Source organism: Electrophorus electricus, chromosome 5 (genome assembly GCF_013358815.1).
Source record: "Electrophorus electricus isolate fEleEle1 chromosome 5, fEleEle1.pri, whole genome shotgun sequence".
NCBI classification, from domain to species: Eukaryota; Metazoa; Chordata; class Actinopteri; order Gymnotiformes; family Gymnotidae; genus Electrophorus; species Electrophorus electricus.
In genome coordinates this window covers 13685733-13707889 of record NC_049539.1, presented here as the reverse complement: position 1 = coordinate 13707889, position 22157 = coordinate 13685733, and the positions used below count along the sequence as shown (strand labels likewise).

At 47.7% G+C, this 22157-nt stretch overlaps 1 protein-coding gene across 7 annotated transcripts in view; it reads left to right on the top strand.

Moving 5' to 3' along the window:
• The window catches only part of oxr1a (oxidation resistance 1a), a 106340-nt gene that overhangs the window by 81761 nt on the left and 2422 nt on the right, over positions 1-22157 (top strand). For 5 of the 7 annotated variants that reach the window (XM_035525883.1, XM_027009529.2, XM_035525884.1 and 2 more), the window contains 9 exons: positions 2655-2762; positions 3431-3538; positions 9016-9192; positions 9571-9752; positions 10597-11204; positions 13701-13869; positions 15445-15610; positions 20420-20500; positions 21418-21543. In XM_035525883.1, the coding sequence (XP_035381776.1) occupies positions 2655-2762; positions 3431-3538; positions 9016-9192; positions 9571-9752; positions 10597-11204; positions 13701-13869; positions 15445-15610; positions 20420-20500; positions 21418-21543 (1725 nt within the window). Of the gene's footprint in view, positions 1-2654; positions 2763-3430; positions 3539-9015; positions 9193-9570; positions 9753-10596; positions 11205-13700; positions 13870-15444; positions 15611-16026; positions 17454-20419; positions 20501-21417; positions 21544-22157 lie in introns of those variants that run through there. The other 2 variants (XM_035525886.1, XM_035525888.1) reach the window with 2 other exon arrangements.

Sequence of the window (22157 nt, the reverse complement as noted above, 5' to 3'; positions counted from 1 at the left end):
TCAGGACCTGGGGGAGTTATTACCCCATACTTGGCAACACAATTCAGAATGCTCTCCACAGTTTCTGTAGCAGTTATGTAGCAGTTACTACTAATGTAGCAGTTAGGCTCACGGTGAAGAACTCTTTGGGGGGCAAAACTAATACCAGCTATAAGACTGAATCCTTCTGTACTGCAATCCAATATTTGATTAAACGAAAAGCAAATTAGATTTTATCCAATGGTGTGCATTTATCAAAGTGTTTACAGTATTTGCATGTCAATTTTCATTAGGTTTGAAGTAAAGGTAGTGATATTGGTACAAAGTCTAAGTGTTTCAGTCCTGTGTGGTACTGACGATATCATCGTCAGCTACGATACCACCAATATAGCAATATACTGCTTTTTTAAACCTGCCTTGTTTGGGCATGCAATGTATAATTATATTTGTTGTCATTGAGCCGTACCATTCTTACCATTGTTCTCCCCAAATAACTTAACCTGAGACAAGATATTAAACATGATATTAAATAGATTTGTTTCCTTGATTTGGCCAATCAGTTCACGTTGTCCTTCCTTCTAAAGCATGAGCGTGTCACCTGGTGACAGACAGAAGCAGGCGTGTGATTGGCCTGCGGCTCTCCCTGAGTAGCTGTGAGGCCGCGGTCACCGTATTGATCCGAACGGCTGCCCTGATAAGCATGCGATGCAGTACAGTGGACTGGATCAGTAGGCACGTCAGTGGTGCAGGACAGCGGAACAGTGCCAGGCAACGAAAAGAACCAGGTGGTTATGGATTAGCTCCATAAGGAATGTGCCGACTATCTCGCGCTTAAATATCCATTGTGTTTTTAAGCATTTAAAGGTGCTGTATGTAGTGTTCACCTTTCACCTGTATGTGGCATAATCCTGGCTTTGCTCCTCGTAATGTGACCAGCTGCAAAGCAATTAACGAGGAATTCTTTGGCCATTCTGTCCTGTTTGTTGTTTAAAACTATTTTTAAAGGTGTTTTAAACAGTCTGTTGTTTACTATGGCCAGATGGTGACAACTTCTACAAAAACTACAAAAATACAGCGAAAACTGTTGGTGATGGTGTCATCATTGCACTAGACCAGTCACAATAACAACCACAATAATATAATATGCATTCTAGATCACAATGGACATTCTACTGTTGTTCTGATACACATTTTTTTGTTTGTTTGTTTCTGTATTTTAAAATCAGCACTGATAATCGTGCTCGGAGTACCTTCGTGCAGCTGCCAGGAGAACAGCTGGATCCTCCACTGAATCTCCCAGTATCTTGCCAAGCAAAAATAGCATCTTGATGAGTAGGAAACATAATATAACAGGACACAATTATTTAATTGATCGATTGAATAATGCAAACTGGCACGTGCTTCTTTAAGAAACGATTCGGCATCCCAGAACTGATAGAAGCGGGTTGCATATCACAGGTTGAGAAGCAGGACGTTTCAAATAGGAGATGAGCCCACAGGCCGCGCTTTTGGGAAGGGGGCAGCCCGCCCAAGCCCGACCCGCTGCCCTCTGCGAGGCTGGCTGCCTCCAGAGCGCCATGTTCTCCTCGAGCTCCTCAACAGTTCCTAATTTCCTCAGACGGCCACGGTTCCCGTATCTAAGCCACCGCTTCCTTATCCAGTTATCGGCATTTCAGCAGCATGTTTACCTTGAGCACAAGTACACACTACGTTCGTGTCAGACCCGCTTATCGCTCTCACTGAAACGTTGCTCTTGATTGAATAATTTCGTCCCTGATTTTTACAAGCATGTAGCACTTTTCTTGCGACTACAAGAGACCTAATGAATGTCTTTTTTTTAACCCCTTAAATTTTTTTTCCCCTGAAGATTGCATTTGCAGCGCCTTTCTTTGAATTTGAGAGTCCTCACTCTCTTTTTTTACATTCCAAAGAGAGCGACGCCGTAACACCGCTTCGGCATAACGGCTGGGGGCGGAGCACGGGCGCAATTTCTGCAGTTGCGTGTCTTTTCCGGGCGACGGGAGCTCAGAGCGGTTCCTGCTGGCATCAGGCTGCTGGGATGACGCACTGCCAAAGCACCTGACGGCCCAGACCAGGGCGGCCAGCCTCTCTCTCTTGTTTGTTTTTTTTTTAAGGGAGAAATGCTAAAAAAAAACAAACATTCTGCATCACAACTTGGACTCACACACACACACACACACACACACACACACACACACACAGAGAGAGAGAGAGCTCTCTCAGTCCCGCTCCCTAGATCAGGAGGCCCTGTGATGAAAACAAACAAATGCTTCAGGCTGTGGAATTATACAGGATGAACGCGGGTGTGCACACACACTCAGTCACGCCAGTCCTGGAGGTTTACTCACTGCTGTCTTTGGCTGCCGGAGGAGATTACCATCGCACTCCCACAGTCTCTGAGGTCTAACCGTGCCTTCATACTATAGTCATTCAAACAGGATATTCTGCCATCCAAACGAGCATCCCTGAACAGTCAATGCCCCGTAATGTGCCGCCTCGACGAGACTAGCCGTACCCGGCGGCCCAGAGCGAGGACGCCTCCCCCAGCCTCCCGTGCTCGTTCGCGACGCTGTGTTGTGGCGTCTTGCGTTTTCATGCGTGGACCCTTGTTTTTCCCATGTTTGTCTGTGGCGCACGTTGCGCCTGTGGTCCAGGTGGAGTCGCGGGACACCCTGAACAGCATTGCACTGAAGTTCGACTCCACGCCCAACGAGCTGGTTCAGCTGAACAAGCTCTTCTCCAGAGCCGTGGTCCCTGGCCAGGTGCGTGTCTCTTCTTCTCCTCTACTCTCTCACGCTTGCCCACCCCCTTCTTGCTCAGCAGTCTCTCCCTCTCCCTTTCACCTCCTCACATGCTCCTTCTCCTCATGTTCCTGCGCTTCACAAAACAAAGTATTCCCCATAATTACATGATGTTTTGCATGTATTTGCATAGCCTATAAGGGCTTCCGCTGTTGGACTACCGCTGTTGAACTACTGCTGTTGACGTTATGAAAGAGATCGCTGGTCGTCAGAATAACACTCAACAAATACACACACACACAGAGAGACAAGCTGCTAGCAGGAGCAGACAGTTTTCCACCCCTTCTACCTCGCAGTCTCCCACTCCCAATTCCGTCCACCATCTCTCACACTTTCCCAGGGAGCGGGCTTGCACTCCAAGCCCCCATTCTGCCCGCATGCAGACCAGCTCATAGTAACACGTTTCACAGCACCGTCTCACTCCGCCCTCTGCACCCTGACTCCACGTCCAGCCCATTTTGCATTCAGTGGCGGATTCATCGACTAAGTGACATGCTTTTAATCTTGTTAGAGTGTGTGTGTGTGTTTGTGTGTGTCTGGCAAGGACAGGCGAGGGTGTGAGCGAGCGTGCACAAGCATGATTGCGCATGCATGTGCATGCGTGTGTCACCGCTGTGCTGTTTTGGCAGGTTCTCTATGTTCCTGACCCCGAGTACGTGTCCAGCGTGGGAAGCTCGCCCTCCCTGAGTCCCATCAGCCCCTTGTCACCCACCTCTTCAGAGGCGGACCTAGAGAAGGTGACGCTCGCGCACGCGCACACTCATGCATACACACGAACACATGCACACGCGCGCACAGTCACTCAAGCATGCATACATATGTACATGCAACATAAATACACACTCATGTAACATTCGGAAGACAACAGTGCAGTTGATGGTTGTCAGGTGACCTTGGAACATTGGCCCAGGCATGAAGCTGACAGGTAACATAACTACCAGGGCTGCTCATACACGCATATGACTCCCTCTTTGGCCTCGTCTCTCCACTCAACGCACTCACTGTCTTTCTCGCTCTCATTTACCTCCGCATCATTGCTTAATTGGCCACGTGGTTCCCACATGCCTCTGTCCCTGGAGGACTGAAAGGACGTCAGAGCCATCCTGCCTTTGTTCCCCTCTCAGCTGGTCCCGAGCTGAACCCTCTCGCCGAGTTCGGGCCGTTCTCTCGTTGCCCAGGCAGCGCGGCGCGCGTGGATGTCACGTCATCCGCACGGCTCTTGGTTGAACCCACCCAACCTGCTCAGACGGAGGGACACATTTCACAGCCTGTTGTGTCAAACTCGCCGTATGGGTCCTTGTTTATCGTCGAGGAGACGCTCGCACGTGACAGAGTTCACTAGCAATCGCTCACAGTAGCGGTTCATTGAGCGGAAGGGGCGCTTCCCCGGTTTCGGGCACACTCGCGCGCGCAAGTGCGCACAACCGGTGGCCGACTAGTGCATCAGACGCAGAGGACAACACGCACTGGCTTGGGCTGCTTTGTATGCCTGTGTTGTGCCCTTCTCACACGCGGTTTTTGACAGGTTTATCTGAAGGTTGCCATTAGAAGTAATCGCTAATCTTACCGTACGCGGCGTTCACTTACAGAGGCTAAGAACGGATCAGGGCATCCTTTGGCAGCTAAAGATTTTGACTTTTTTGAAAGTCAAATTTTTTTGAAAAGGAAAGGCCAGTGTAGGCTAGCTGGTAAAGGTCAGCTTTGTACGGGCCTCAGGTGAAGTTTGCGGTTCAGCTCAAGCTGAAAATGGCAGCAGGAGACGAGCGATGCAGCGTTTCTCCCCTTGGCTCACCGAGTTCTCCTTCAGTAGGCCAACGTTATCACTCTTTCAGCTTCACCCCACGCTTCCTGCTACAGGGTAAATTTAGTCTTCCGGTAGAAAGAAGACGAGAGAGAGAGACAGGGAGAGGGAAGCGTGTGTGTGTGTGTGTGTGTGTGTGTGTGTGTGTGTGTGTGTGTGTGTGTGTGTGTGTGTGTGTTTGTGTGTTTGTGAGTGAGACACAGTAAGAGAGAAAGAGAGTGAGAGAGTGAAAGTAGAAGAAAGAGTGTGCTTGCATGAGAGGGATGTGTGTGTGTGTCTGTGCACATGCGTGTGTGTGCTTGCATGATGTGCGTGCATCTGAGTGTTTGCTTGCACATGTGTGTGACCAAGATAACGAGAGTAAGAAAGCAAGTAGGGGAGGGGGGGGGGGGTTAATTACCTGTGTGTGCCTGGAGGAGCTGGCTGGTGTTTGGTGTCTCTCATGCACCCCCAGCCCTCCTGCACCCTGGAGCCTGAGTCAGTGGCTCGCTACAGGGCATGTTCTAAATCCAGCCCCTGGTTCGCACCAGCCCAGTCTCATCTACGGGCCTCGGAAAAAGCCAGTCTGGTGTAAGTAAGCTGCAGATAGCCTGGAGAACACACACACACACACATACACACACTTACACTTCCGCAATACGCCCAACTTATCCTCACCAACCCAGCACGGCACTTTAAACATTTGGTTCTAGAACCTCAGTGATGCTGTTGTTCTGTCTCTCTCGCTTTCTCGTCTCCACTCTGTTTGGTATCTTTTCTCTCTCTCTCACGCTCTCTCTCCTCCCCTATTTCTCCCTCTCATACATTTGTCGCTCTCATACATCTGATGTGCCTCACACTCTGCTGGCTGTAGTAGCAAGACTCACCACAGGAGATGTGTTTCCACACCAGCTTATCATTGCACCCCAAAAAGTGCTGTACGTTCAGCTGTCCACATGCACCATTTCCAAGGTGTGTGCGTCACTATGAACAAGTCCGAGTCAAGTCCCGAGTCTCTGGGTTAAAACCTTCTCTATTTTGGCTGGTCTAACGTTAGCTAGCTAACAATAGATTGGCAGTGGGGGAAGGGAGCATGTAGCTAGCTACGAAACCTAGGAAGTCATTACTGCTTATGATATGGAACTTACTAGAAAACCTGTTTCTTAGCTATCAGTCTAGCTGGCTAGCATACTCCTTATCTAAACTACCATCAGCTAGCTAACAGGCTAGCTGTTCATACCAACTGTTTGGTGAGTGTTTTAAGACAGATGCAATAAATAATAAAACGTAAGTGCTGAGCACGAGCGTCTCGCAACTTACCGGCAAGACGCTCGCATGAGATGAAATGGAAAAGTCTTACTCAAACCATCAGTTAGACAATAGAATTTCATGAGTCTTTCAAAAGTCATAAGTCAAGATGCTAGTCAGAGTCAAATCTTTAGTCTTTCAAATCTGTGACTCGAGTTTAAGTTGACTTGAGTCTGTATGTTTGTGTGTGTGTGTGTGGGGGGGGGGGTGTCTCTGAATCTGGGTTTCTCTGGGTCTCTTGGACTTATAGATGCTAAGTCTCGAGTTTAGCATTAACCACCAGCTCAAATTCCAAAGCAAAAGTCCCTGCTTCCACCATAAGTAACATTCCCAGCCATAATCAACTTCCCAAACACACACACACACACACACACACAAGTATATACAAATATGTATGTACACACAAACACACTAGTAGTGTTGCTCAGATCTTGTGGAACAAACCCACTGATTGGAGCTTAGTTTCTGTATTTCTGCGGTTGCTCCAAACACAGGAGCCAAATCTGCATTCGCCCTTTCTGACGAGTCTTCCTCTTGTCGCTTGTTAACAGCGATGAGTCGTGGTGTGTGTGGCCAGCCCTTTAAACAGCCTGCTAGCGTCAGAGTCACGAATAACACTCAGCTGCCATCACCTCCCTTCCGTAGTGCGCTAGACTAACTCCCCCTTCCTGTGCTCTGTCTCCTGGGGGCGGGCGAAGGGGGCCGAGGGCGCTGAACCAATTTGGCTCCCCGGAGGCAGGTGTTACGCCAAACACGGTAACCAGGAAGACATGTTTTGACTCCTTGGCTGCTTTTTCGAGGCTCTGGGGGTGGTCTGTCTGTCTCAGCATGGCAGTGTTTCGGAAGTCTGTAGTCAGAGGGAGGGATCTGTTCTCTTTGCTTCCTGAGGAGTCCTACCTTTGGGTTGTAGGGGTGATGGGTGCTTTAGCAAGTGGGCTAATCCCTTTCTGTAGAAATGTGGAATTAATGATTTAATTTGAATGTGTACATAGAGCAAACTAATGATAAGAACAGCAAACTGAAATGTTAAGCCCACTCTTACCACTCTAATATCACAATGCCTCGCACACTAAAAATATTACTAAGCAGAAACCAAGTCTCGAATTTCAGCTCGTTCCTAAAGGTGCCAAAACTGAAAAATGAATTTAAAATCTAAAAATGAATCAAGGAAGAGTCTTCTTGGCACTGACGTGTTGCCACTTTACTTGACTCAAAATTAAGCGTTGTGTTAATCAGGTGTATGCAGCCATGGCCTATATCCCGTTCCCATGGTGCCGTCTGCAGGGAACTGAGCCAAAAGCTTTATTCCAGCTCTACCAGGACCCGAGCTGTACCGTGGTGTTCGGGGGTGTGCTCTTTGTGGCTGTACTGAAGCCAGGTTGACCCGAAGGATGACAAGTTATTCAGGTTGAAACCGGTGCAGAGAGAAGAGACCAGTGCCATTAGTGCCATTATTAGGCTTTCATTAAAAGAGTGTAGCGTATAAGTAATGGGCAGTGTGTTGCCATTGACACCAGAACCTTCATACGTCAGGCTCGGCAGTGCTGGGCTTTGCCTGTGGAGGGATCAGAGCTGTGGGGGGGGTGTATAAGAGAGCAGCAGACAACTGTGGGCAGGGGCTCTCTTTTGAAGCTGATCCTTCCGCCCGCTCCCTGACCCCGCCAGTCTCTACGCGGGCTCTCACACAGCTTAGGACGCTCTCCAGACAAACCGGCGCTCTCGCGCACGCCGACACACACCCTACGGACTCTCCGTGCTCAAAGCACTTGAACGCCTAAGATCCGGATCAAGGTCTGGTTTTAATTCTGGGAAAAGCGCTCGCACCGAGAGTGGAATGACTCGGCCGCGCCACTGTGAGGAGGAGACAGGCTGGAGGGGCACCTGGACTCGGGCCTGCCTAAATGCTTCACGTCCGTCAGCTGGGCAGCTCCACACGAGCACTCCTGAACGCCGGAGAGGTCATCTTCATCCTCCCCATTACCATAGAAATCACTTTCACCTGCATACAAATGGAGTGGGAAAGAATAATGGCTCTCGGGATATATGTACACACCAGCGTTCTCCCGTGCTAACACGTTTTTAGTTGCTTATCAGAGTTTTTGAAACAAACGCGGTGCGTTCGATCTAATGACATCCTAATGGCTATTTCTGTCACGGCTGTGCGCCTTAAATTTCAGATGTTATCAGCTAACGCACACTTAAACATGCCATACGACAATTCATTACACAAAGCTTGCCAGTCACAGGCTGCTCGGTGCAGACCCTAGAAACATACAGAAGGTTTTCTGTGCTGTTCTGTTCTGTTACCATCCTCTCTGAGATGCCTGAAAACAGAAGGAAAAGAATTTTCCTTATAAGCAGGAAATAACGTTTCTGCTCCCCGTGGCCCGTTCATCCACCCCACGCATGAAACGGTGGTGTTTGATTGTTGAGGAGAGGCCTGCAGTCAGAGGCAGGCAGCCATGTGGTGCGCCAGCGCAGCCATGGATGGGCTCTGATGCGCAGTTTGGGAATGGTTTAATACCAAAGCAAAGCCGGGCTGCCATTCAGAGCTGTGGGCCTTCACAACACTACAGACAGTAAGCGCTGGGTCATCACGTTCAGGGCTCACACAGAGCAGGCGACCAGCGGGGCAGCGCCAGTGAGGGACCTCGTCCAACTTTTCCGTTTACCCCGCGTCCAGGGTGCACTGCAGAATCCTGCTCTGCTCATTTGTGGTGGAAAAATGAGAGCGCATCAAACACAGACAGCTTTATGCATTGAGTAATAAAAAAAGTTTATTGAGTTCTGTCCCCTCTATAACAGAGAAAGAGAACTGAACCGCAGTACGGTCCCGCTCCCCTAATACACAGACAGTGGCAGTAACGCCCAAAGCGAACAGAAAAGAGAAAAAACAACTCCTACAGGGTATCTGCTAATTCATACTTTGGTTAGCCTGAGTGCTGAAGGCTTCCTCTATCGCTATGGTTAGAACAGTGCGTGCAACTGCTGATTCAGCATAAGAAGAATGCATGTGAACCGCTGGTGTCCCTGACTCACACGCTTATCTGCAGGCTGTGACTATAGAAACATAAAACAAAGTAAAATAAAGCAAAGTAAATTTCCTCTGTCCCGATTCTCTTCCAGGACCCCGAGGGTGGGACTAGGCCCGATGCCCCTTCGCCCGCCCCCGCCCCATCCCCGACTCCATCCCCAGCCCCGGCCCTGCGGCACTCCCACGCGATCTCCTCCACCTCCGAGGAAGAGGAGGCACTGACGGAAAAGTTCCTTAAAATCAACTGCAAGTACATCACGGATGGAAAGGCAAGTCCGGACTTTCCCTGCACCCCAGACCACACACACATGTACACACACACTCCTGTGAAAACTCTCTGCTACACTGTCTTCCTGTAGTGGTTTGCTGAGTAATTCTGAACTTAACGGTTAATAAGATGGTTGCAACTCTCTGGGAGCATCAAGTGGGCAAAACTTTCTCAGGTTGGACTGGGAGTTCAGCTACCACACAGATCCAGACCTCTCGGCGAATTTTTACCGTCTGATCAGAGCAATAATGAACTGATTTGTTCCATTGTAATTGAAATGATTCTGCTATGCCACTCAGAGTAAAACGCCTCTATAAAGTAAGAAAGACCTTTTGCATGTGACCAAAGACCCAAACCTTTCTATCTCTATGTCCACCAGGGGGCAGTAAGCGGGGTGTTGCTGATAACACCCAACAACATTATGTTCGACCCGCACCGGATGGACCCCCTGGTGCAGGAGCACGGCTGTGAGGAGTACGGCATCATGTGCCCACTGGAGGAGGTGGAGTCAGCCGGTGTCTACCGGGAGATCACTGACAGCAAGATCCGCGAATCTGTGCCGTAAGACAGCTGTCTTCACTGGAGCACATGGGCCTGTGGAACCATGGGGCAGTTATCAGTTACAAGCCTGTAGATTCATGGGTCTATAATCAGACACAGACCGTTGGAACCATGGGGCTGTTATTATACACAGACCGTTGGAACCATGGGGCTATTATCCAACAAAGGGCCTGATAATTTCTTATTTAGAATGGGCACATCCAGTGTGACTACTGTGCTTCAGAACCAATAACATTAGTTATTCTTGATTAAATGTTCTTTAAAAAACAACAAAACAGTTGCAGACAGAGTTGTGGCTCATTCGCCACCTTCTTTACATTAAAGAACCAGACTTGCAAAGATCGCCCTAAATTCCATACCGTTAATGCGGTTTATCTGGAGGTGTGAAAGATCTCACGTGACAGACAAGTGTTTTGTCTCACGTGAGCCGGGGGAGCCGAATGCAAGGCGACCGGCACCCCACCATGGTTTCAGATATGCATCGATCAGCCTTATTGTGCAGGAAATGGATTTTTACTCCAGGGTTAATGAAGCGCCTTCAGCCGCCTGTGTGAGGATTGTTCACCCGTTTGGTGTTGTAATAAGAAGTTAATGATTTTAGCAGCAACCGCCCCCCCCAACCCCCAAATCTTCGAGTGACTCTGTTTGTTCGCCTGCTTGTTTTAGCAACCACGTGTGCTGCAAAGACATCTTAGTGCAAAAATGCATAAGCAAAAAGTCATTCCTTATTGTCATGTACTAGTTAAACCTTGTTATGTCAGTCCCAAGCGTCCACCTAAGTGGTGGCTGTGTAGGGTTATCCCGTGTCCGCCCAAACCTGGCAGTGTGTCTGTCCTTGACCCAGGGATCTGGACGCGTTGTTCTCAGGGACCTGGCAACTGGATGAGCGGCGTCCGCGGGATGGCCACGACAGCGGCAGCACAGCCCCCCGCGGCATGGAGCGCTCCGTCTCCGAGGACGTCTTCACCGAGTCGGACCTGTCGCCCATCCAGGAGGAGCGTCAGTCCGCCGAGGAGGACAAGTCCTCAGGCGCCTCGAGCGAGTCCGTCCAGACAGCGGGCGGCGCTCCGGGGGCAGAGCTGACCACGAGTGGCGGCGAGCAAGCCGGCGACACGGCAGCCTCCAGACAGCCCAGCCAGGAGCATCCAATCACATCCACCAGCAGGGACCAGCAGCAACCCCACTGCCAGGCTCGGGCCGGAGACCCCTGCCCGGCCTCCCTGGGCCCCACCACGGGGCCAGTGGAGTCCGCAGCAGGGCGCGAAGGCGGCCCGGACGTGGCTAAGCCCACCCCACAGGGAACCCGGGACTCGGAAACAGACGTGGAAGAGCTCAGGAAGATGTGGATGAGTCACACTATGCAACAGGCCAAGGAGGAATGGGACAACGCACACCAGACGCAGAAGGACAGCCCGCCAGCCAAGGAAAGCCAGAGACAGAGCTCCGAGGAAGGTAAGCTCGAAGGAACCTGCATTATCCATTTAAAGCTGCTATAAGCACTTTATTTTAAGAGCGCTTTGGCTAAACTGTATTTACTGCTTGATAGCTAAAGCTAAAATAGCTGCTCTGACAGTAAATCGGGCCATGTCTCAATGTCAAGGCTGTAGCCAAGATGTGCAAAATTTCCTCCTTAGCACTCTTTCACAAGAACAGACTGTTACCAACATGGTTTGGATATGTAAGATGTGCAGAATTTAAATCAGAGTATATTATCTTCATGTAGTATATTGGTGATTTGTCCAGTTTGTGATGTTCAAAACAACTGCTGCACAACAATTGTTATTTTTAAATAACAATTGTACAATTGTATTTAATGAAGCAGTCGTCGTTGTCCATCTGCCATTTTATTTTTATCTTGTTTTTGTTTTGTTATTTTTCAAATCTTTTAGAACTTTTTTTTTTCCTTTTACAACTGACTGTAAAATTAACTGTGATTCAAGGTCTGGAAAGATACATCAGTTGTGTCCTTGTAATTCTCTTAAAGAAGAAACTCCCATTACAGTTCCCATTCCCATTCCGAATGGGACAGGTTTCATTTACGCAGTGGGCATTGCACTGTGCCAAAGCAGAAGACGTAACCTTCAGACTCCACCGCCGTGCCAGCGACTGCATGTCTTATCTCTTTAATTAGAGTTTCTCTGGTAAACCGTTTCTTCCGTTCGACTCCTGCCCTGGGCGATGATTCCAGTGTTTTGCTGGGAGTGGGGGTTCAGAACCTTTCCCAGAGTCGCTTACATTAATTATAATAACACACAGTGTTACCGTGCTGCGCTCTGAAGTCTCACCGTGGCAGAAGGCCTCTGCTGTCTGTCGGGGGCACACACTGCTGGGAGGTGCTGATAAGGTCGCGCAGTGCCGCTTGGCATTCAGCGAGACGGGTGGATGGGGGGAGAAGTGCCTTAAAACGAGCCTCACCCGCTATCACCCGAGGACGAGTGCAACCACCTAGCCTAAAGCTCTGACAAAGCACTTCTCAACAAGTTCCACAAGGCCCAGGCACACGCTCACATCCGATGCGCAAGACCGAACTTTGTGGGCACAGCGACCGCACGCACGCGGTCAGAAGAAAACAAGGCGGATTTTGATCCAGCGTTAGGAGCTGCCCCACACAGGCAGTGCCAAAGACCATTCAGCCAGGGCTTTTTTTCCCTTTAAGTGTGCGTGAGTGCGTGCGTGCGAGCGACCATGTTTGTGCATTTTTCTCTTCAATAAGTTCTCTGATGAAATGCAGACGTCGAGACCCCCAAGTGATGCCATCATGGGTTAATTATCCAGGTGCACACTAAGCCTAATCAAGGATTAAATTACATGAATATTCATATAAATAATAATGCAAAATATGGTGTATGCGCTGCATTTTTAGACCTCACTTTACAGAGGTATATACAGCACCCCACTGTTGCTGCTCTTTAGCGGGGGGAGGGCTCGTGATGGTTAATATCACTAAAAAATAACCAGATAACCAGCACGCCACCCTGCCCTGCTCCGTCGTCATGCAGCAGTTGTGCAGAACTTGCGGGTTGAGTAGTTGGAAGGGCTGAACTAACGAGGCTGCCCTTGCCCTGCTGGCTGGGGAACCGCGACATCTCCTCCTCCGGCGTCTTGGCGCAGGGCTGCCAAGAGTCCTCGCCGAGTGGCCCGGAGTCCGGCAGAGTTTGGTGACTGCTCTGCTCAGACAACCCTGCTAAACCTGGCAGCTGACTGATGGTTGAATCAAGTGCGTTTAACTAATATTAATTAATGCAGCACTGTGGTAGCAAGCCCTGGTTCGACTGGGTCAGAGTCCAGCATGGTTTGGTGATTGTGTTGCTTAAACACACCTGACTCAACTCATCAATCAATCAAAGCCCGTTGCTGGACTCCGACCCAGACCGGACTTTTGCACCACTGCCTTAGTGTGACGGAGCTCTGGCTTCCACCAGGGGGCATATAGTGCTGTTTGTTTGCTCTGAGGCCTGAGGACCTCATTACTGTAGACTATGCTAATGCACTCATTAGGTAGTGTGTTCTGAAATGGCCAATTGAGCCCTTGCAACAACAACAAAAAAGAACATATAACATCAATTTCCCCTTTTTGTGTAATCAGTTATTTTAGTTTTCGATTTTGTGCAACTTGCATTAACATGACATTATAATGCTATATATGCTTTATTTAGACTTACCTCACTTCATTCATATGGGCATTTAAAACATGCAGTAATGCTTTATATTATTTTTTTTATTTTGTAGAATGCAGATAAACAGTAAATGGACACATAAATGGTTTTTTGATGCAATTGTCGAGAGGGCAGGTTTGCGTATCACTGCCCTCACTCGTGCACACGTGTTGGATGCGCTCGCGTTCCAAGGCGTGGCGATTCTACCCGCTAACTTAGACGCTCCCATTATTCAACTTTGAAACGTGTCCTGCGCCAAGCCTGCAGCGCATAACGTCTCCCCGTGTCCCAGGTTCGTCTGTGTCCAGGGAGAGGCGGATGTCCAGGTCTCCCAGGTTCTTGTGCCTGCGAGTGGGCAAGGCCATGAAGAAAACGTTCGTGTCCAGCGCCAGCGCGTGCATGCAGCAGTATGCCCAGCGGGACCGCAAGCATGAGTACTGGTTCTCCGTGCCGCAGGAGAGGTGAGCGCAGCTTGCCATGCTTCTGCCCCGCCCCTAGCGCCTCCTACAGAGCAGTTTATTGGCTCTCATTCGTGAAGCCTGGACAAGCTGGACAGGCCCAAAGAGATAACAGTGTGTGTGTGTGTGTGTGTGTGTGTGTGTGTGTGTGTGTGTGTGTGTGTGTGTGTGTGTGTGTGTGTGTGTGTGTGTGTGAGAGTGTGTGAGAGTGTAAGAGTGTGTGAGAGTGCGTGTGTGTGTTTTCTCTAATGTGCAGCTTTCACTTGACAAACTTAAAGAAGCACACGGTTTCCATTATGTTACTGAACGCTGAGTGAGGTTAAGTAAATGTAAAAGAAATTATTTTTATTTACAGCAGTAATACTGGCCAGTGTAAAACCCACATAAAGATAGTAATACAGGAGTGTGTGTCTGTGTGTGTGTCTGTGTGTGTGTGTGTGTGTGTGTGGGTGGGTGGGTGTGTGCGCGTGCGCGCGCGCGCGTACATACGTACATAATTACTCATTATTTCTTTAGAAGTAAGTAACCTTGTGCAGCTGTTTACTTTGCAATTTAATCTTTATTTACATAGTTTGTTGACATTTCTAAAAGTTTCGAGTCACATAGGGTCTGCAGCAAAACCCTGTTTTAACACCTAGCGGGTGTATATATATGGATCCAAATAATCGCTGAAAGATTTAATTCAGCATGTGAGTTTCCTGGGTAAAGCTTTCCTAAACCACACCTTTTTTACTGCTATTTAATACCAATACAAAGAGGCTTCTGAGAGTCTCTGAGAAGCAGTAAAGTGTGTTTCTCTAGCAAATTAAGCCGGGCTGCGCAAAGGCATGATTTGGTTTTAGTTATTTTTACAAGCCACTTCATATAAGGCCAGAAATAATTCAAAGCCTTACTATCAGTTCTTCCATACCACCAAAAACAACAGTGCCATCTTTGTCGTGAAAGGACATGCAATGAATCACTTTCCTTTCATAAAACAAGGTCCCAGTGTTCCCGTCTTTGTGCTGCGCACTGTGGGCTGCTCATTTTCCCCTTGTCCTGAGTCACTGTATATTAATGGAAAACCGAAAACTTGCAGTGTTGACGACCATCAGTTCGGCGCAGAAATACAAGTAGGAGGGGCCATGTGCTCGTGCATGTGTGGGTCTCTGCCTCTTCCCTTACCTCGTGGCTCAATTGCTTGGCGACACAGAAGATCAACGTGCAGCGGTGGGTGGGTGGGGCTACTGCAATAATGCACGCTGTCTCGCTGACCTCGCCATGCAATGGCTTGGGATGGGCGCCACCAGGCCTACACCTCGGCCATGTGACAGTTTTACAGCTGCGATTTGTCGTGTATGCATAGAAATAACTAGGGCTGTCTGTAGGGCCAGCGTACTGCTCCGGGCTCTACGACTGCCGTTTGTGCTAAATCCGACTGACCAGTAGCAGTTTCGGAGTTGGATTAGCCGGCTTTCATTAGTGAAGCTGATCTTTAAGCTTCTGTTTATTTATTTATTTATCTGACTGTTCAAAGTCGACTTTCTTAGGCTCACACCTTCCACCCACACCCATCCCACCCTCACTCGTTACTTGCAGGTCGGACCACCTCTACCTGTTCTTCATCCAGTGGAGCCCGGAGACGTTTTGTGATGACATCAGCGGCATAAGCCGCGAGCCGGCCTTTATCGTGGTCAAGAAAATCAACGAATCAGAAGCCGGCGAGGAGCAGGCCACGCCAGACTCCTCGGGCAAGGAGTGGGAGGTAGACCTGTCCGTCAATCCCTTGTCCTGCCCTATGCATCTTTTTTTTTAATATATATTCTGCAAACTTAACAATGCATTGTATTTGACTTCATTTCTATGTGAGTTACTTTCTGTGTGGCTTGCTTGTATTTCTATCGTCCTATAACAAGTTTTGCTTGTGCACTGCAAAACGCTGAGATGTTTACTATTGTAGTGCATATATATATTCTTCTAGTGTGTCTTCATTGTCTCTGTGTATCTGTTTTGATTTTCTTTTCCTTTATTCTAGGTGCCCGGAACTTTTAACATGCTTTTTCTGAACTCCTCTTCCATTTGCCATCATGTTGTGTTGTCCAGTGGTTGCTCACTGTTTCTGAAATCAGTTGCCTCACTTGGTCAACAAATTCCCACCACACTATTGTTTTTCTAACTGTGAGCTTGAAGCCAGTGTTTTGCATGACTGTGTTCTATTTTCTTTCAAGAAAGCAGCCCCTGCATGCGCGAGCCCCTGTCCAACACTGAGAACACTGCATGGTTTAATACCTGGATGGTTCTCATTATGAGAAACCCTATTAAATCATGCTGTTATGACAGTATTGTCATTGAGGTTCACTGTGTGGTTATATATGTTGCCTGGTTAACAACTTGCACTGAAATTACTGTAGAGCACAATAGGGTTTGATTGCCCATGTTGTTGCATTTGAGTTTTGTGTGTGTGTGTGTGTGTGTGTGTGTGTGTGGTGGTGTTTTTGTTTTTAATACAAGAAAAAATACGTCTGCGATTTTATAGCGCTACTCTTGGACGTGCATAGGAGAACTAGCTCAGATGTGCAGATGTGTCCAAACCAGGCTGCCATATGTCTTCATGGAGCAGTCTTATAGGCCTATTAGCTGCACTGAAACCGAACCAGCCTGTGAAGAAAACGATACTACAGCTGAAGCGGCACTTTAAAATTTAATGCAAATCAATGTTGTGGGGAAACGAAGTATACTGATTTGTCTTTCCAAGACCCGTCGAGTTCCCGTAGTCTTTCTGGGGTTTGAAGATGTAAACTTTTGTTCGCTCCAACATAAACGTTACAAAAGATTTGTGGGGTGGAACAAGTGTCATAACAATCTCAGACAACGATCTTTGTTCGCGTTGATCTCTGTGGTAAACTTTGAGGTTAACAGTAGTCAGGTGGCTTCTGCTGCTTGCCAGGCCGCCATTGTAAATAACGTTAATTACTTGCTTGGTTAAGTAAAAGGTTAAATACATTTTTTTAAATTTGTGAGTATATTTTGACTACGAGTAATAATCGTTACATAAGTTTTGTTTGAGTTTTTTGTTTTGTTTTGTTTTTCCAGAACTGTGGTGTGGCCTGGCTTTGGTAAAGTTTAAAATCTAAATAAGAGTCTACATGTCATGAAAAAAAAAAATCCACGAGTCAGTTTAGCTGCAAGCACGAATTAATGTACATTCGTGTGTAAATCTCACTACTCAGTGTCTCTTCAGTTGCATTGATCGGTTCAGTGACTATTCGCGTAAAACGTGTTGTGTCTTTAAACGCGCCAGTCGCCAACTGTCTGAGGGGAGGTGTTTTTGATCCAGGAGCAAATCGCTTCTGACTGTGCCCTTGGCCCCGATCTCCATTGGTCCACAACGATGTCGATTATTTTCGTCGTAGACCCCGAATGATCCCCTTGATCCCCTTTTCGGTCGGGGTTTAGTGATACGTCTTGATGCTCCGCTGTCGGGCGGTCCTGAGGAAATCAGCTGTTTGGAGAATTCGGGATGTGCCTCTCCAGCCCGGTCCAGCCTAAAAGACATGTTCCCTAGCAGGGCGAAGGATGTGAAACCGCTGACTCCTAAGTACACTTACGTATGTCGAAATATAACGCTACTGGAGAGAAAATCACGCACAGTCTGGCGCGTCCTACATCTTTGGCTGGTAGAGTTTAGCCAGCGTTGCCGCTATAACTAATTTAAGTACGGATTCCTTGTTGGATCATGTTTGTGTTGGGGGGAAAGGCTCCAGTCACGGAAAACACGTGTTATATCTTTATTCCTCTTGTGTGTAATGTCGCCAAACGATAGCTGAGTAGCTAACCTAAGATACCCGTCCTTCACACTCTTCGCTAACACGTTTTTATTACGAAGTTGTTCTGCATGCATGTTTCTCCTAGCTAGCCATCTTAGCTAACTACTAGGTTGCTAACCTAGATAACGTTACTCGCTATTTAGGTAGCCTGCGTTAGTAGATTGTAGCAAAGCGCCGTTTTTCACTAAAATTTGCTAACTAGCTGCTAGAGATCCATATGAAGCAGATTAATTTGTATCCTTTTTTTATTAGCTAGTGTGCTTGTTAGTCAGCTAACTACGATGAGTTTCAGAATTTCAGGACTTTCGACCTCAGCTAATGTTAGCAAGCTTGTCACTAGTAAGGTTGACTTGGGTTAAATGACTAAAGACCGAGTGTGATTGCAGAATGAAACGTTACTGGTAAACATTTGCAGCCTGTAAACCCCTTTATTTTTGTACATGCGTTTAAAGTCTCTGTAAATGAAAATGAAAATCTTTGTAGCGTTGTATTTTTTATGAGCGACATCAGTGTCCCGTTTCCCCTGAATTATTGACGGCAGTGAAGTGGCAACGTGGTGGCTAGAAAGTTTTTTGTTTACGCTCTTCAAACTCAACTTGACCATTTCTCTTTTCCGTCATTGGGGTTCACTGTCTCGGTTCTGTGTGACCCGCTGCCCTGCACGGTTTATCGAGCTTCGGTGTTCAAGCAGTATTTACACATTTCCCCGCCCAAGACCACTCGATTAATGTTCAGCAGTCGGTCCCTAGGACTGCCTGCAAACCACTTACAGAATGTTCTTCGTAGCGACTAACATACAAGTCAGATGTTCAAGTTCAGTTTAAATGTATTTGTACAGAAGTTTTACATCAGGTGTTGTCACAAAGCAGATTCAGGAATAAGAAAAACCTTCTGAAACTAAAGAAAATTAAATTTTTTTAAAAAGTGAAAAAAAACAAGTCCTTTTGCACTTTCTCTAATCTAATCATGGTTTTAGTTTGGATCACACTTATTGTACACTTGTATTTTTGTCCATACAATACAAGTTCATAGTGTGTGGGATTTTCTTTGGAGGTTTATTGCTGTCAAAATGCTGAACCTAAGTATAAGTGGGCTAGATGTCTTATATATGTGGGACGAGACCACCAAAAAATGCAGAATACTGAGCTAGGGAGACTGACCCTGGAAGGTTAAAACACAATGAGGTTTGGTTTAAAAAAAAAAAAACCTCATACGATTCCCACAAAGTGTGGCTCATTCATTAGCCACCAGCTCAAATGCAGCCAGGTCACAGGGTCCCCCTGGTAGCTTACTAAGTTAGTTGACTTGTTGGCCTAGACCTCATTAGTGAGGCTACCTTACTACACTGTGCAGCAAATGATAATTACACTTGTTTAAACCCACCACCACCGCAAAATCTGACTTAAAAAAAAAAAAAAGGACCAAATCTGACATGCATACTGAAATCATCTCTGTATGTGGTGACTTGCACCATCATGGCCTTAATAGTCCTGACTGGAAGTGAAAGTTTTGACAATATGAGGTGATGCAGGTTTCATGGTAAAATTTCAGGAATCAGGTACAAGTTTAGTATTGAACTGTTGTTGGTTCACTCATTGTGTGGGGAGGATTGAATATCACTTGTCACAGAAACAAGTCATCCATTCCAAGATGATTATATTGTTTCACAGTCATTTTTCAGGCCGAGCCACATACCATAGCACAGTGCAAAAAACGTGTTTTCTCATTCCATCCCACTCAAGGGTACTAGTGCACTGGAAGTGAACTGCAATGCGGTCTGTCGTTTAAAATGACACACCACGTTAGAATCCATACGCCAGTATATTCATAAATGTGAATTCAATGTTGTTTTGCTGTTTCTGCCTTCTGAGAGGCAGAAGGCAGACATCTGAACTCAAAATGTCTAGCATGCTGTAATAAATTGCCCCCCCCCCCCCCCCCCTTTGCAATCAAAGAACAGTGTTTTGGAGAAGAATGCTGAGTCTTGAGCTCTGAAGTCATTTGCATCTTAGAATGGCGTGACTGTGGTTGGTGACTGGGTTATAGAGTGGCCTAGCTGCATTCTGTCTTTCGTAGCATACCCAGTATGCCTTTGTGCATTACAATCAAAACTATACCTCCGGCCATTCTGTGATATGATCAGCCAATTGTGAAGAGCCATGACATAGCGACGGTCCCTATACACTCCACCAAGCTAATTTTAGCTCCAATAGCTAGGTACCTTGGCAACAAATGCATCTAATTAAACAATGAAATCAAGCAGGATGAGGCTTTAAGAAGGCAACCCGGAGCTTTACCGCTGTGTGATGAACTTTAGGCTGGGGCTTGCGATCTGGCTTGCAGGATGCTCCGGGAGACTGGGTGTAACCAGAAACCGCTCATACAGCCATGCAAAACACTTGCCTTTTTGGTCTAGTTCTGAAAGACTGGCTCACATTTTTAGCGACGTGGTGTGAAAAGCATGAATTGAGCCAGTGCACTTGCACTGTTTTCTCCCAGAATCATAGGAGAGATTTTGGGTTGGTTTTTTTTGTTTGTTTCCCACCCACCACCCCACCACCCTACCACCCCACCCCTGTCCACCATAAGCAAACAGCCAGCAGTCTGTTGGCCCTGTAATGAAAGCTGTGGTGTCCCAAACCACACTTCTGTCTTCCACAGCCTAGCTCCATGTTCCCTACTCTGCTCATGCTCTCTGTGTCTGTGCTCAGCTGTCGCCTCTTCCCCTCCTCTGTGCTTTGTACCAGGTAGTCTCACTGACCGAGCACCACCGCCGGATTGATGCGCTAAACAGCGAAGACCTCCGCGCCCTGTGCAAACGCCTCCAGGTGCCTGGCCCCAAGCCCAAACCTCTGGGGGCCCCCTGTACCTTAGCTTTTAACCTCTTCCATAGAGAGGGGGTGCCCAGTAGTGCCATATAGTCGTGCTGCACACAACTCTATGGCCGCAAGCATGGAAATGTTTGCGAAGGCAGTTTTACTGAACTGTTTTAGAAAATGGCCAGTCGTAGTTTGACACAGGTACCGAACTTTGACACTTTTAATGATTAGTGTCTGCAGTGACTTACTGGGGCGTCCTTTAGAAGCCGCCGTGTTCCGGAACCACTGTCACAAATGTTACCGTAACGACCCCACTAGAGATGTGGTGTTGTGTTCCTTCTGGCAGCCCCATGACTGGCCTGCTGTGACAGACGACAGGAAGGCTGGGTGGTTGAAACGGAGGAAGTTAGGGTTCCAGGCAGTGTTTGCTCAATTGTTTGCCATAGACAATGCAGGTAATTCAAGCAAGGGGTGTGTAACTTGAGTGTGTCCGGGCCATTCGAGGTAAAGCACACTGTTCTATAAAACAGATAAAGGGGCTATGCATGGAGGGCTTGCTGTCCAAGTTGGCGAATTGATACGTAGTGATGTTAACTGTTTGGACTGGCATATGCTAATCATGTTCTCTTGCACTGGGTTTGCACTTTGTTGGGAAAAGCTTGAAACAGCAGTGCATTAATTGCCACCTTGAATTCGGATTTGTTTTTGTGCTTGTATTTTGAATAAACCAATGGCTCTCCTGGTCAAAGCACAACTGATATGTTTCCACCCCTGCTGTCGAATTCCAACCAAAACCAGGAGTGTGTGCACCAGTGTAAACCTGGCATTAGTACTGCAGAGAGGCAGGCTTTATTTTAGCTGCTGGACACCCCCCACCCCCACCCCCCCAGCACCACCACTTTGCTGACGTCGTTCTCCGCCTCTAGATCACCAAAAAGGAAGAGGTGAACTCCAAGCATGGCACGTCCATCTCTGCCAGCCTGGAACCGGAGACCTTCAAGCCCAGTATGAGTGAACCCAGCGACCTACTGGCAGCCGAGCAAGTTGAGAAGGTAAGGCCTCCATCGATCCCACTGTTGGCTAGTGTTGTTGCCAAGGCTGTTCTCCAGGGTGGCGAAGGGCTCATCGATCCCCTCTTCATTCCTCCCATAAGGTGCTTTCCCCAGCATCCTGCAGTTATTGATTTTTCACAGCACTTGCTAACGGAGTAGCCCTCATTTATCAAACCGAACAGAAGGGCAGATACTGATCCTTTGTCAGATTTTCCCGTTCACACCGTAACAAATAGTTAAAACGAGCCCATCCCGAGTCAGCGCTCTGAGACGCTTTTAAACGAACGCTCATGTTATTCAAGAATTTCCTTCAGTAAACTATCCGTAGCTAGAAGCAGTGAGGTTTGATCTTCTATATGTAGACCCCCAGTTTGAAGCCTCGGTCTGAAGTTTGCTTGCCGTTTTGTTTATTGCTGTTTCCTGAAGTTTGAAGATTTCTAGCCCCAGTCTGTTTCTTCCTTTAATGAGAGCTGAAAGCTGTTTCAGGCAGATGGCAGCAACACTGGCCTTCTCTAACCTCTTCAGCCCAACCTCCTAACCCACTGTGACACTGTCATGTTAGATGTGCTTGTCTGGAATTCGAACACTGTCGCACAGGCGGGCGCGTTCTGGCC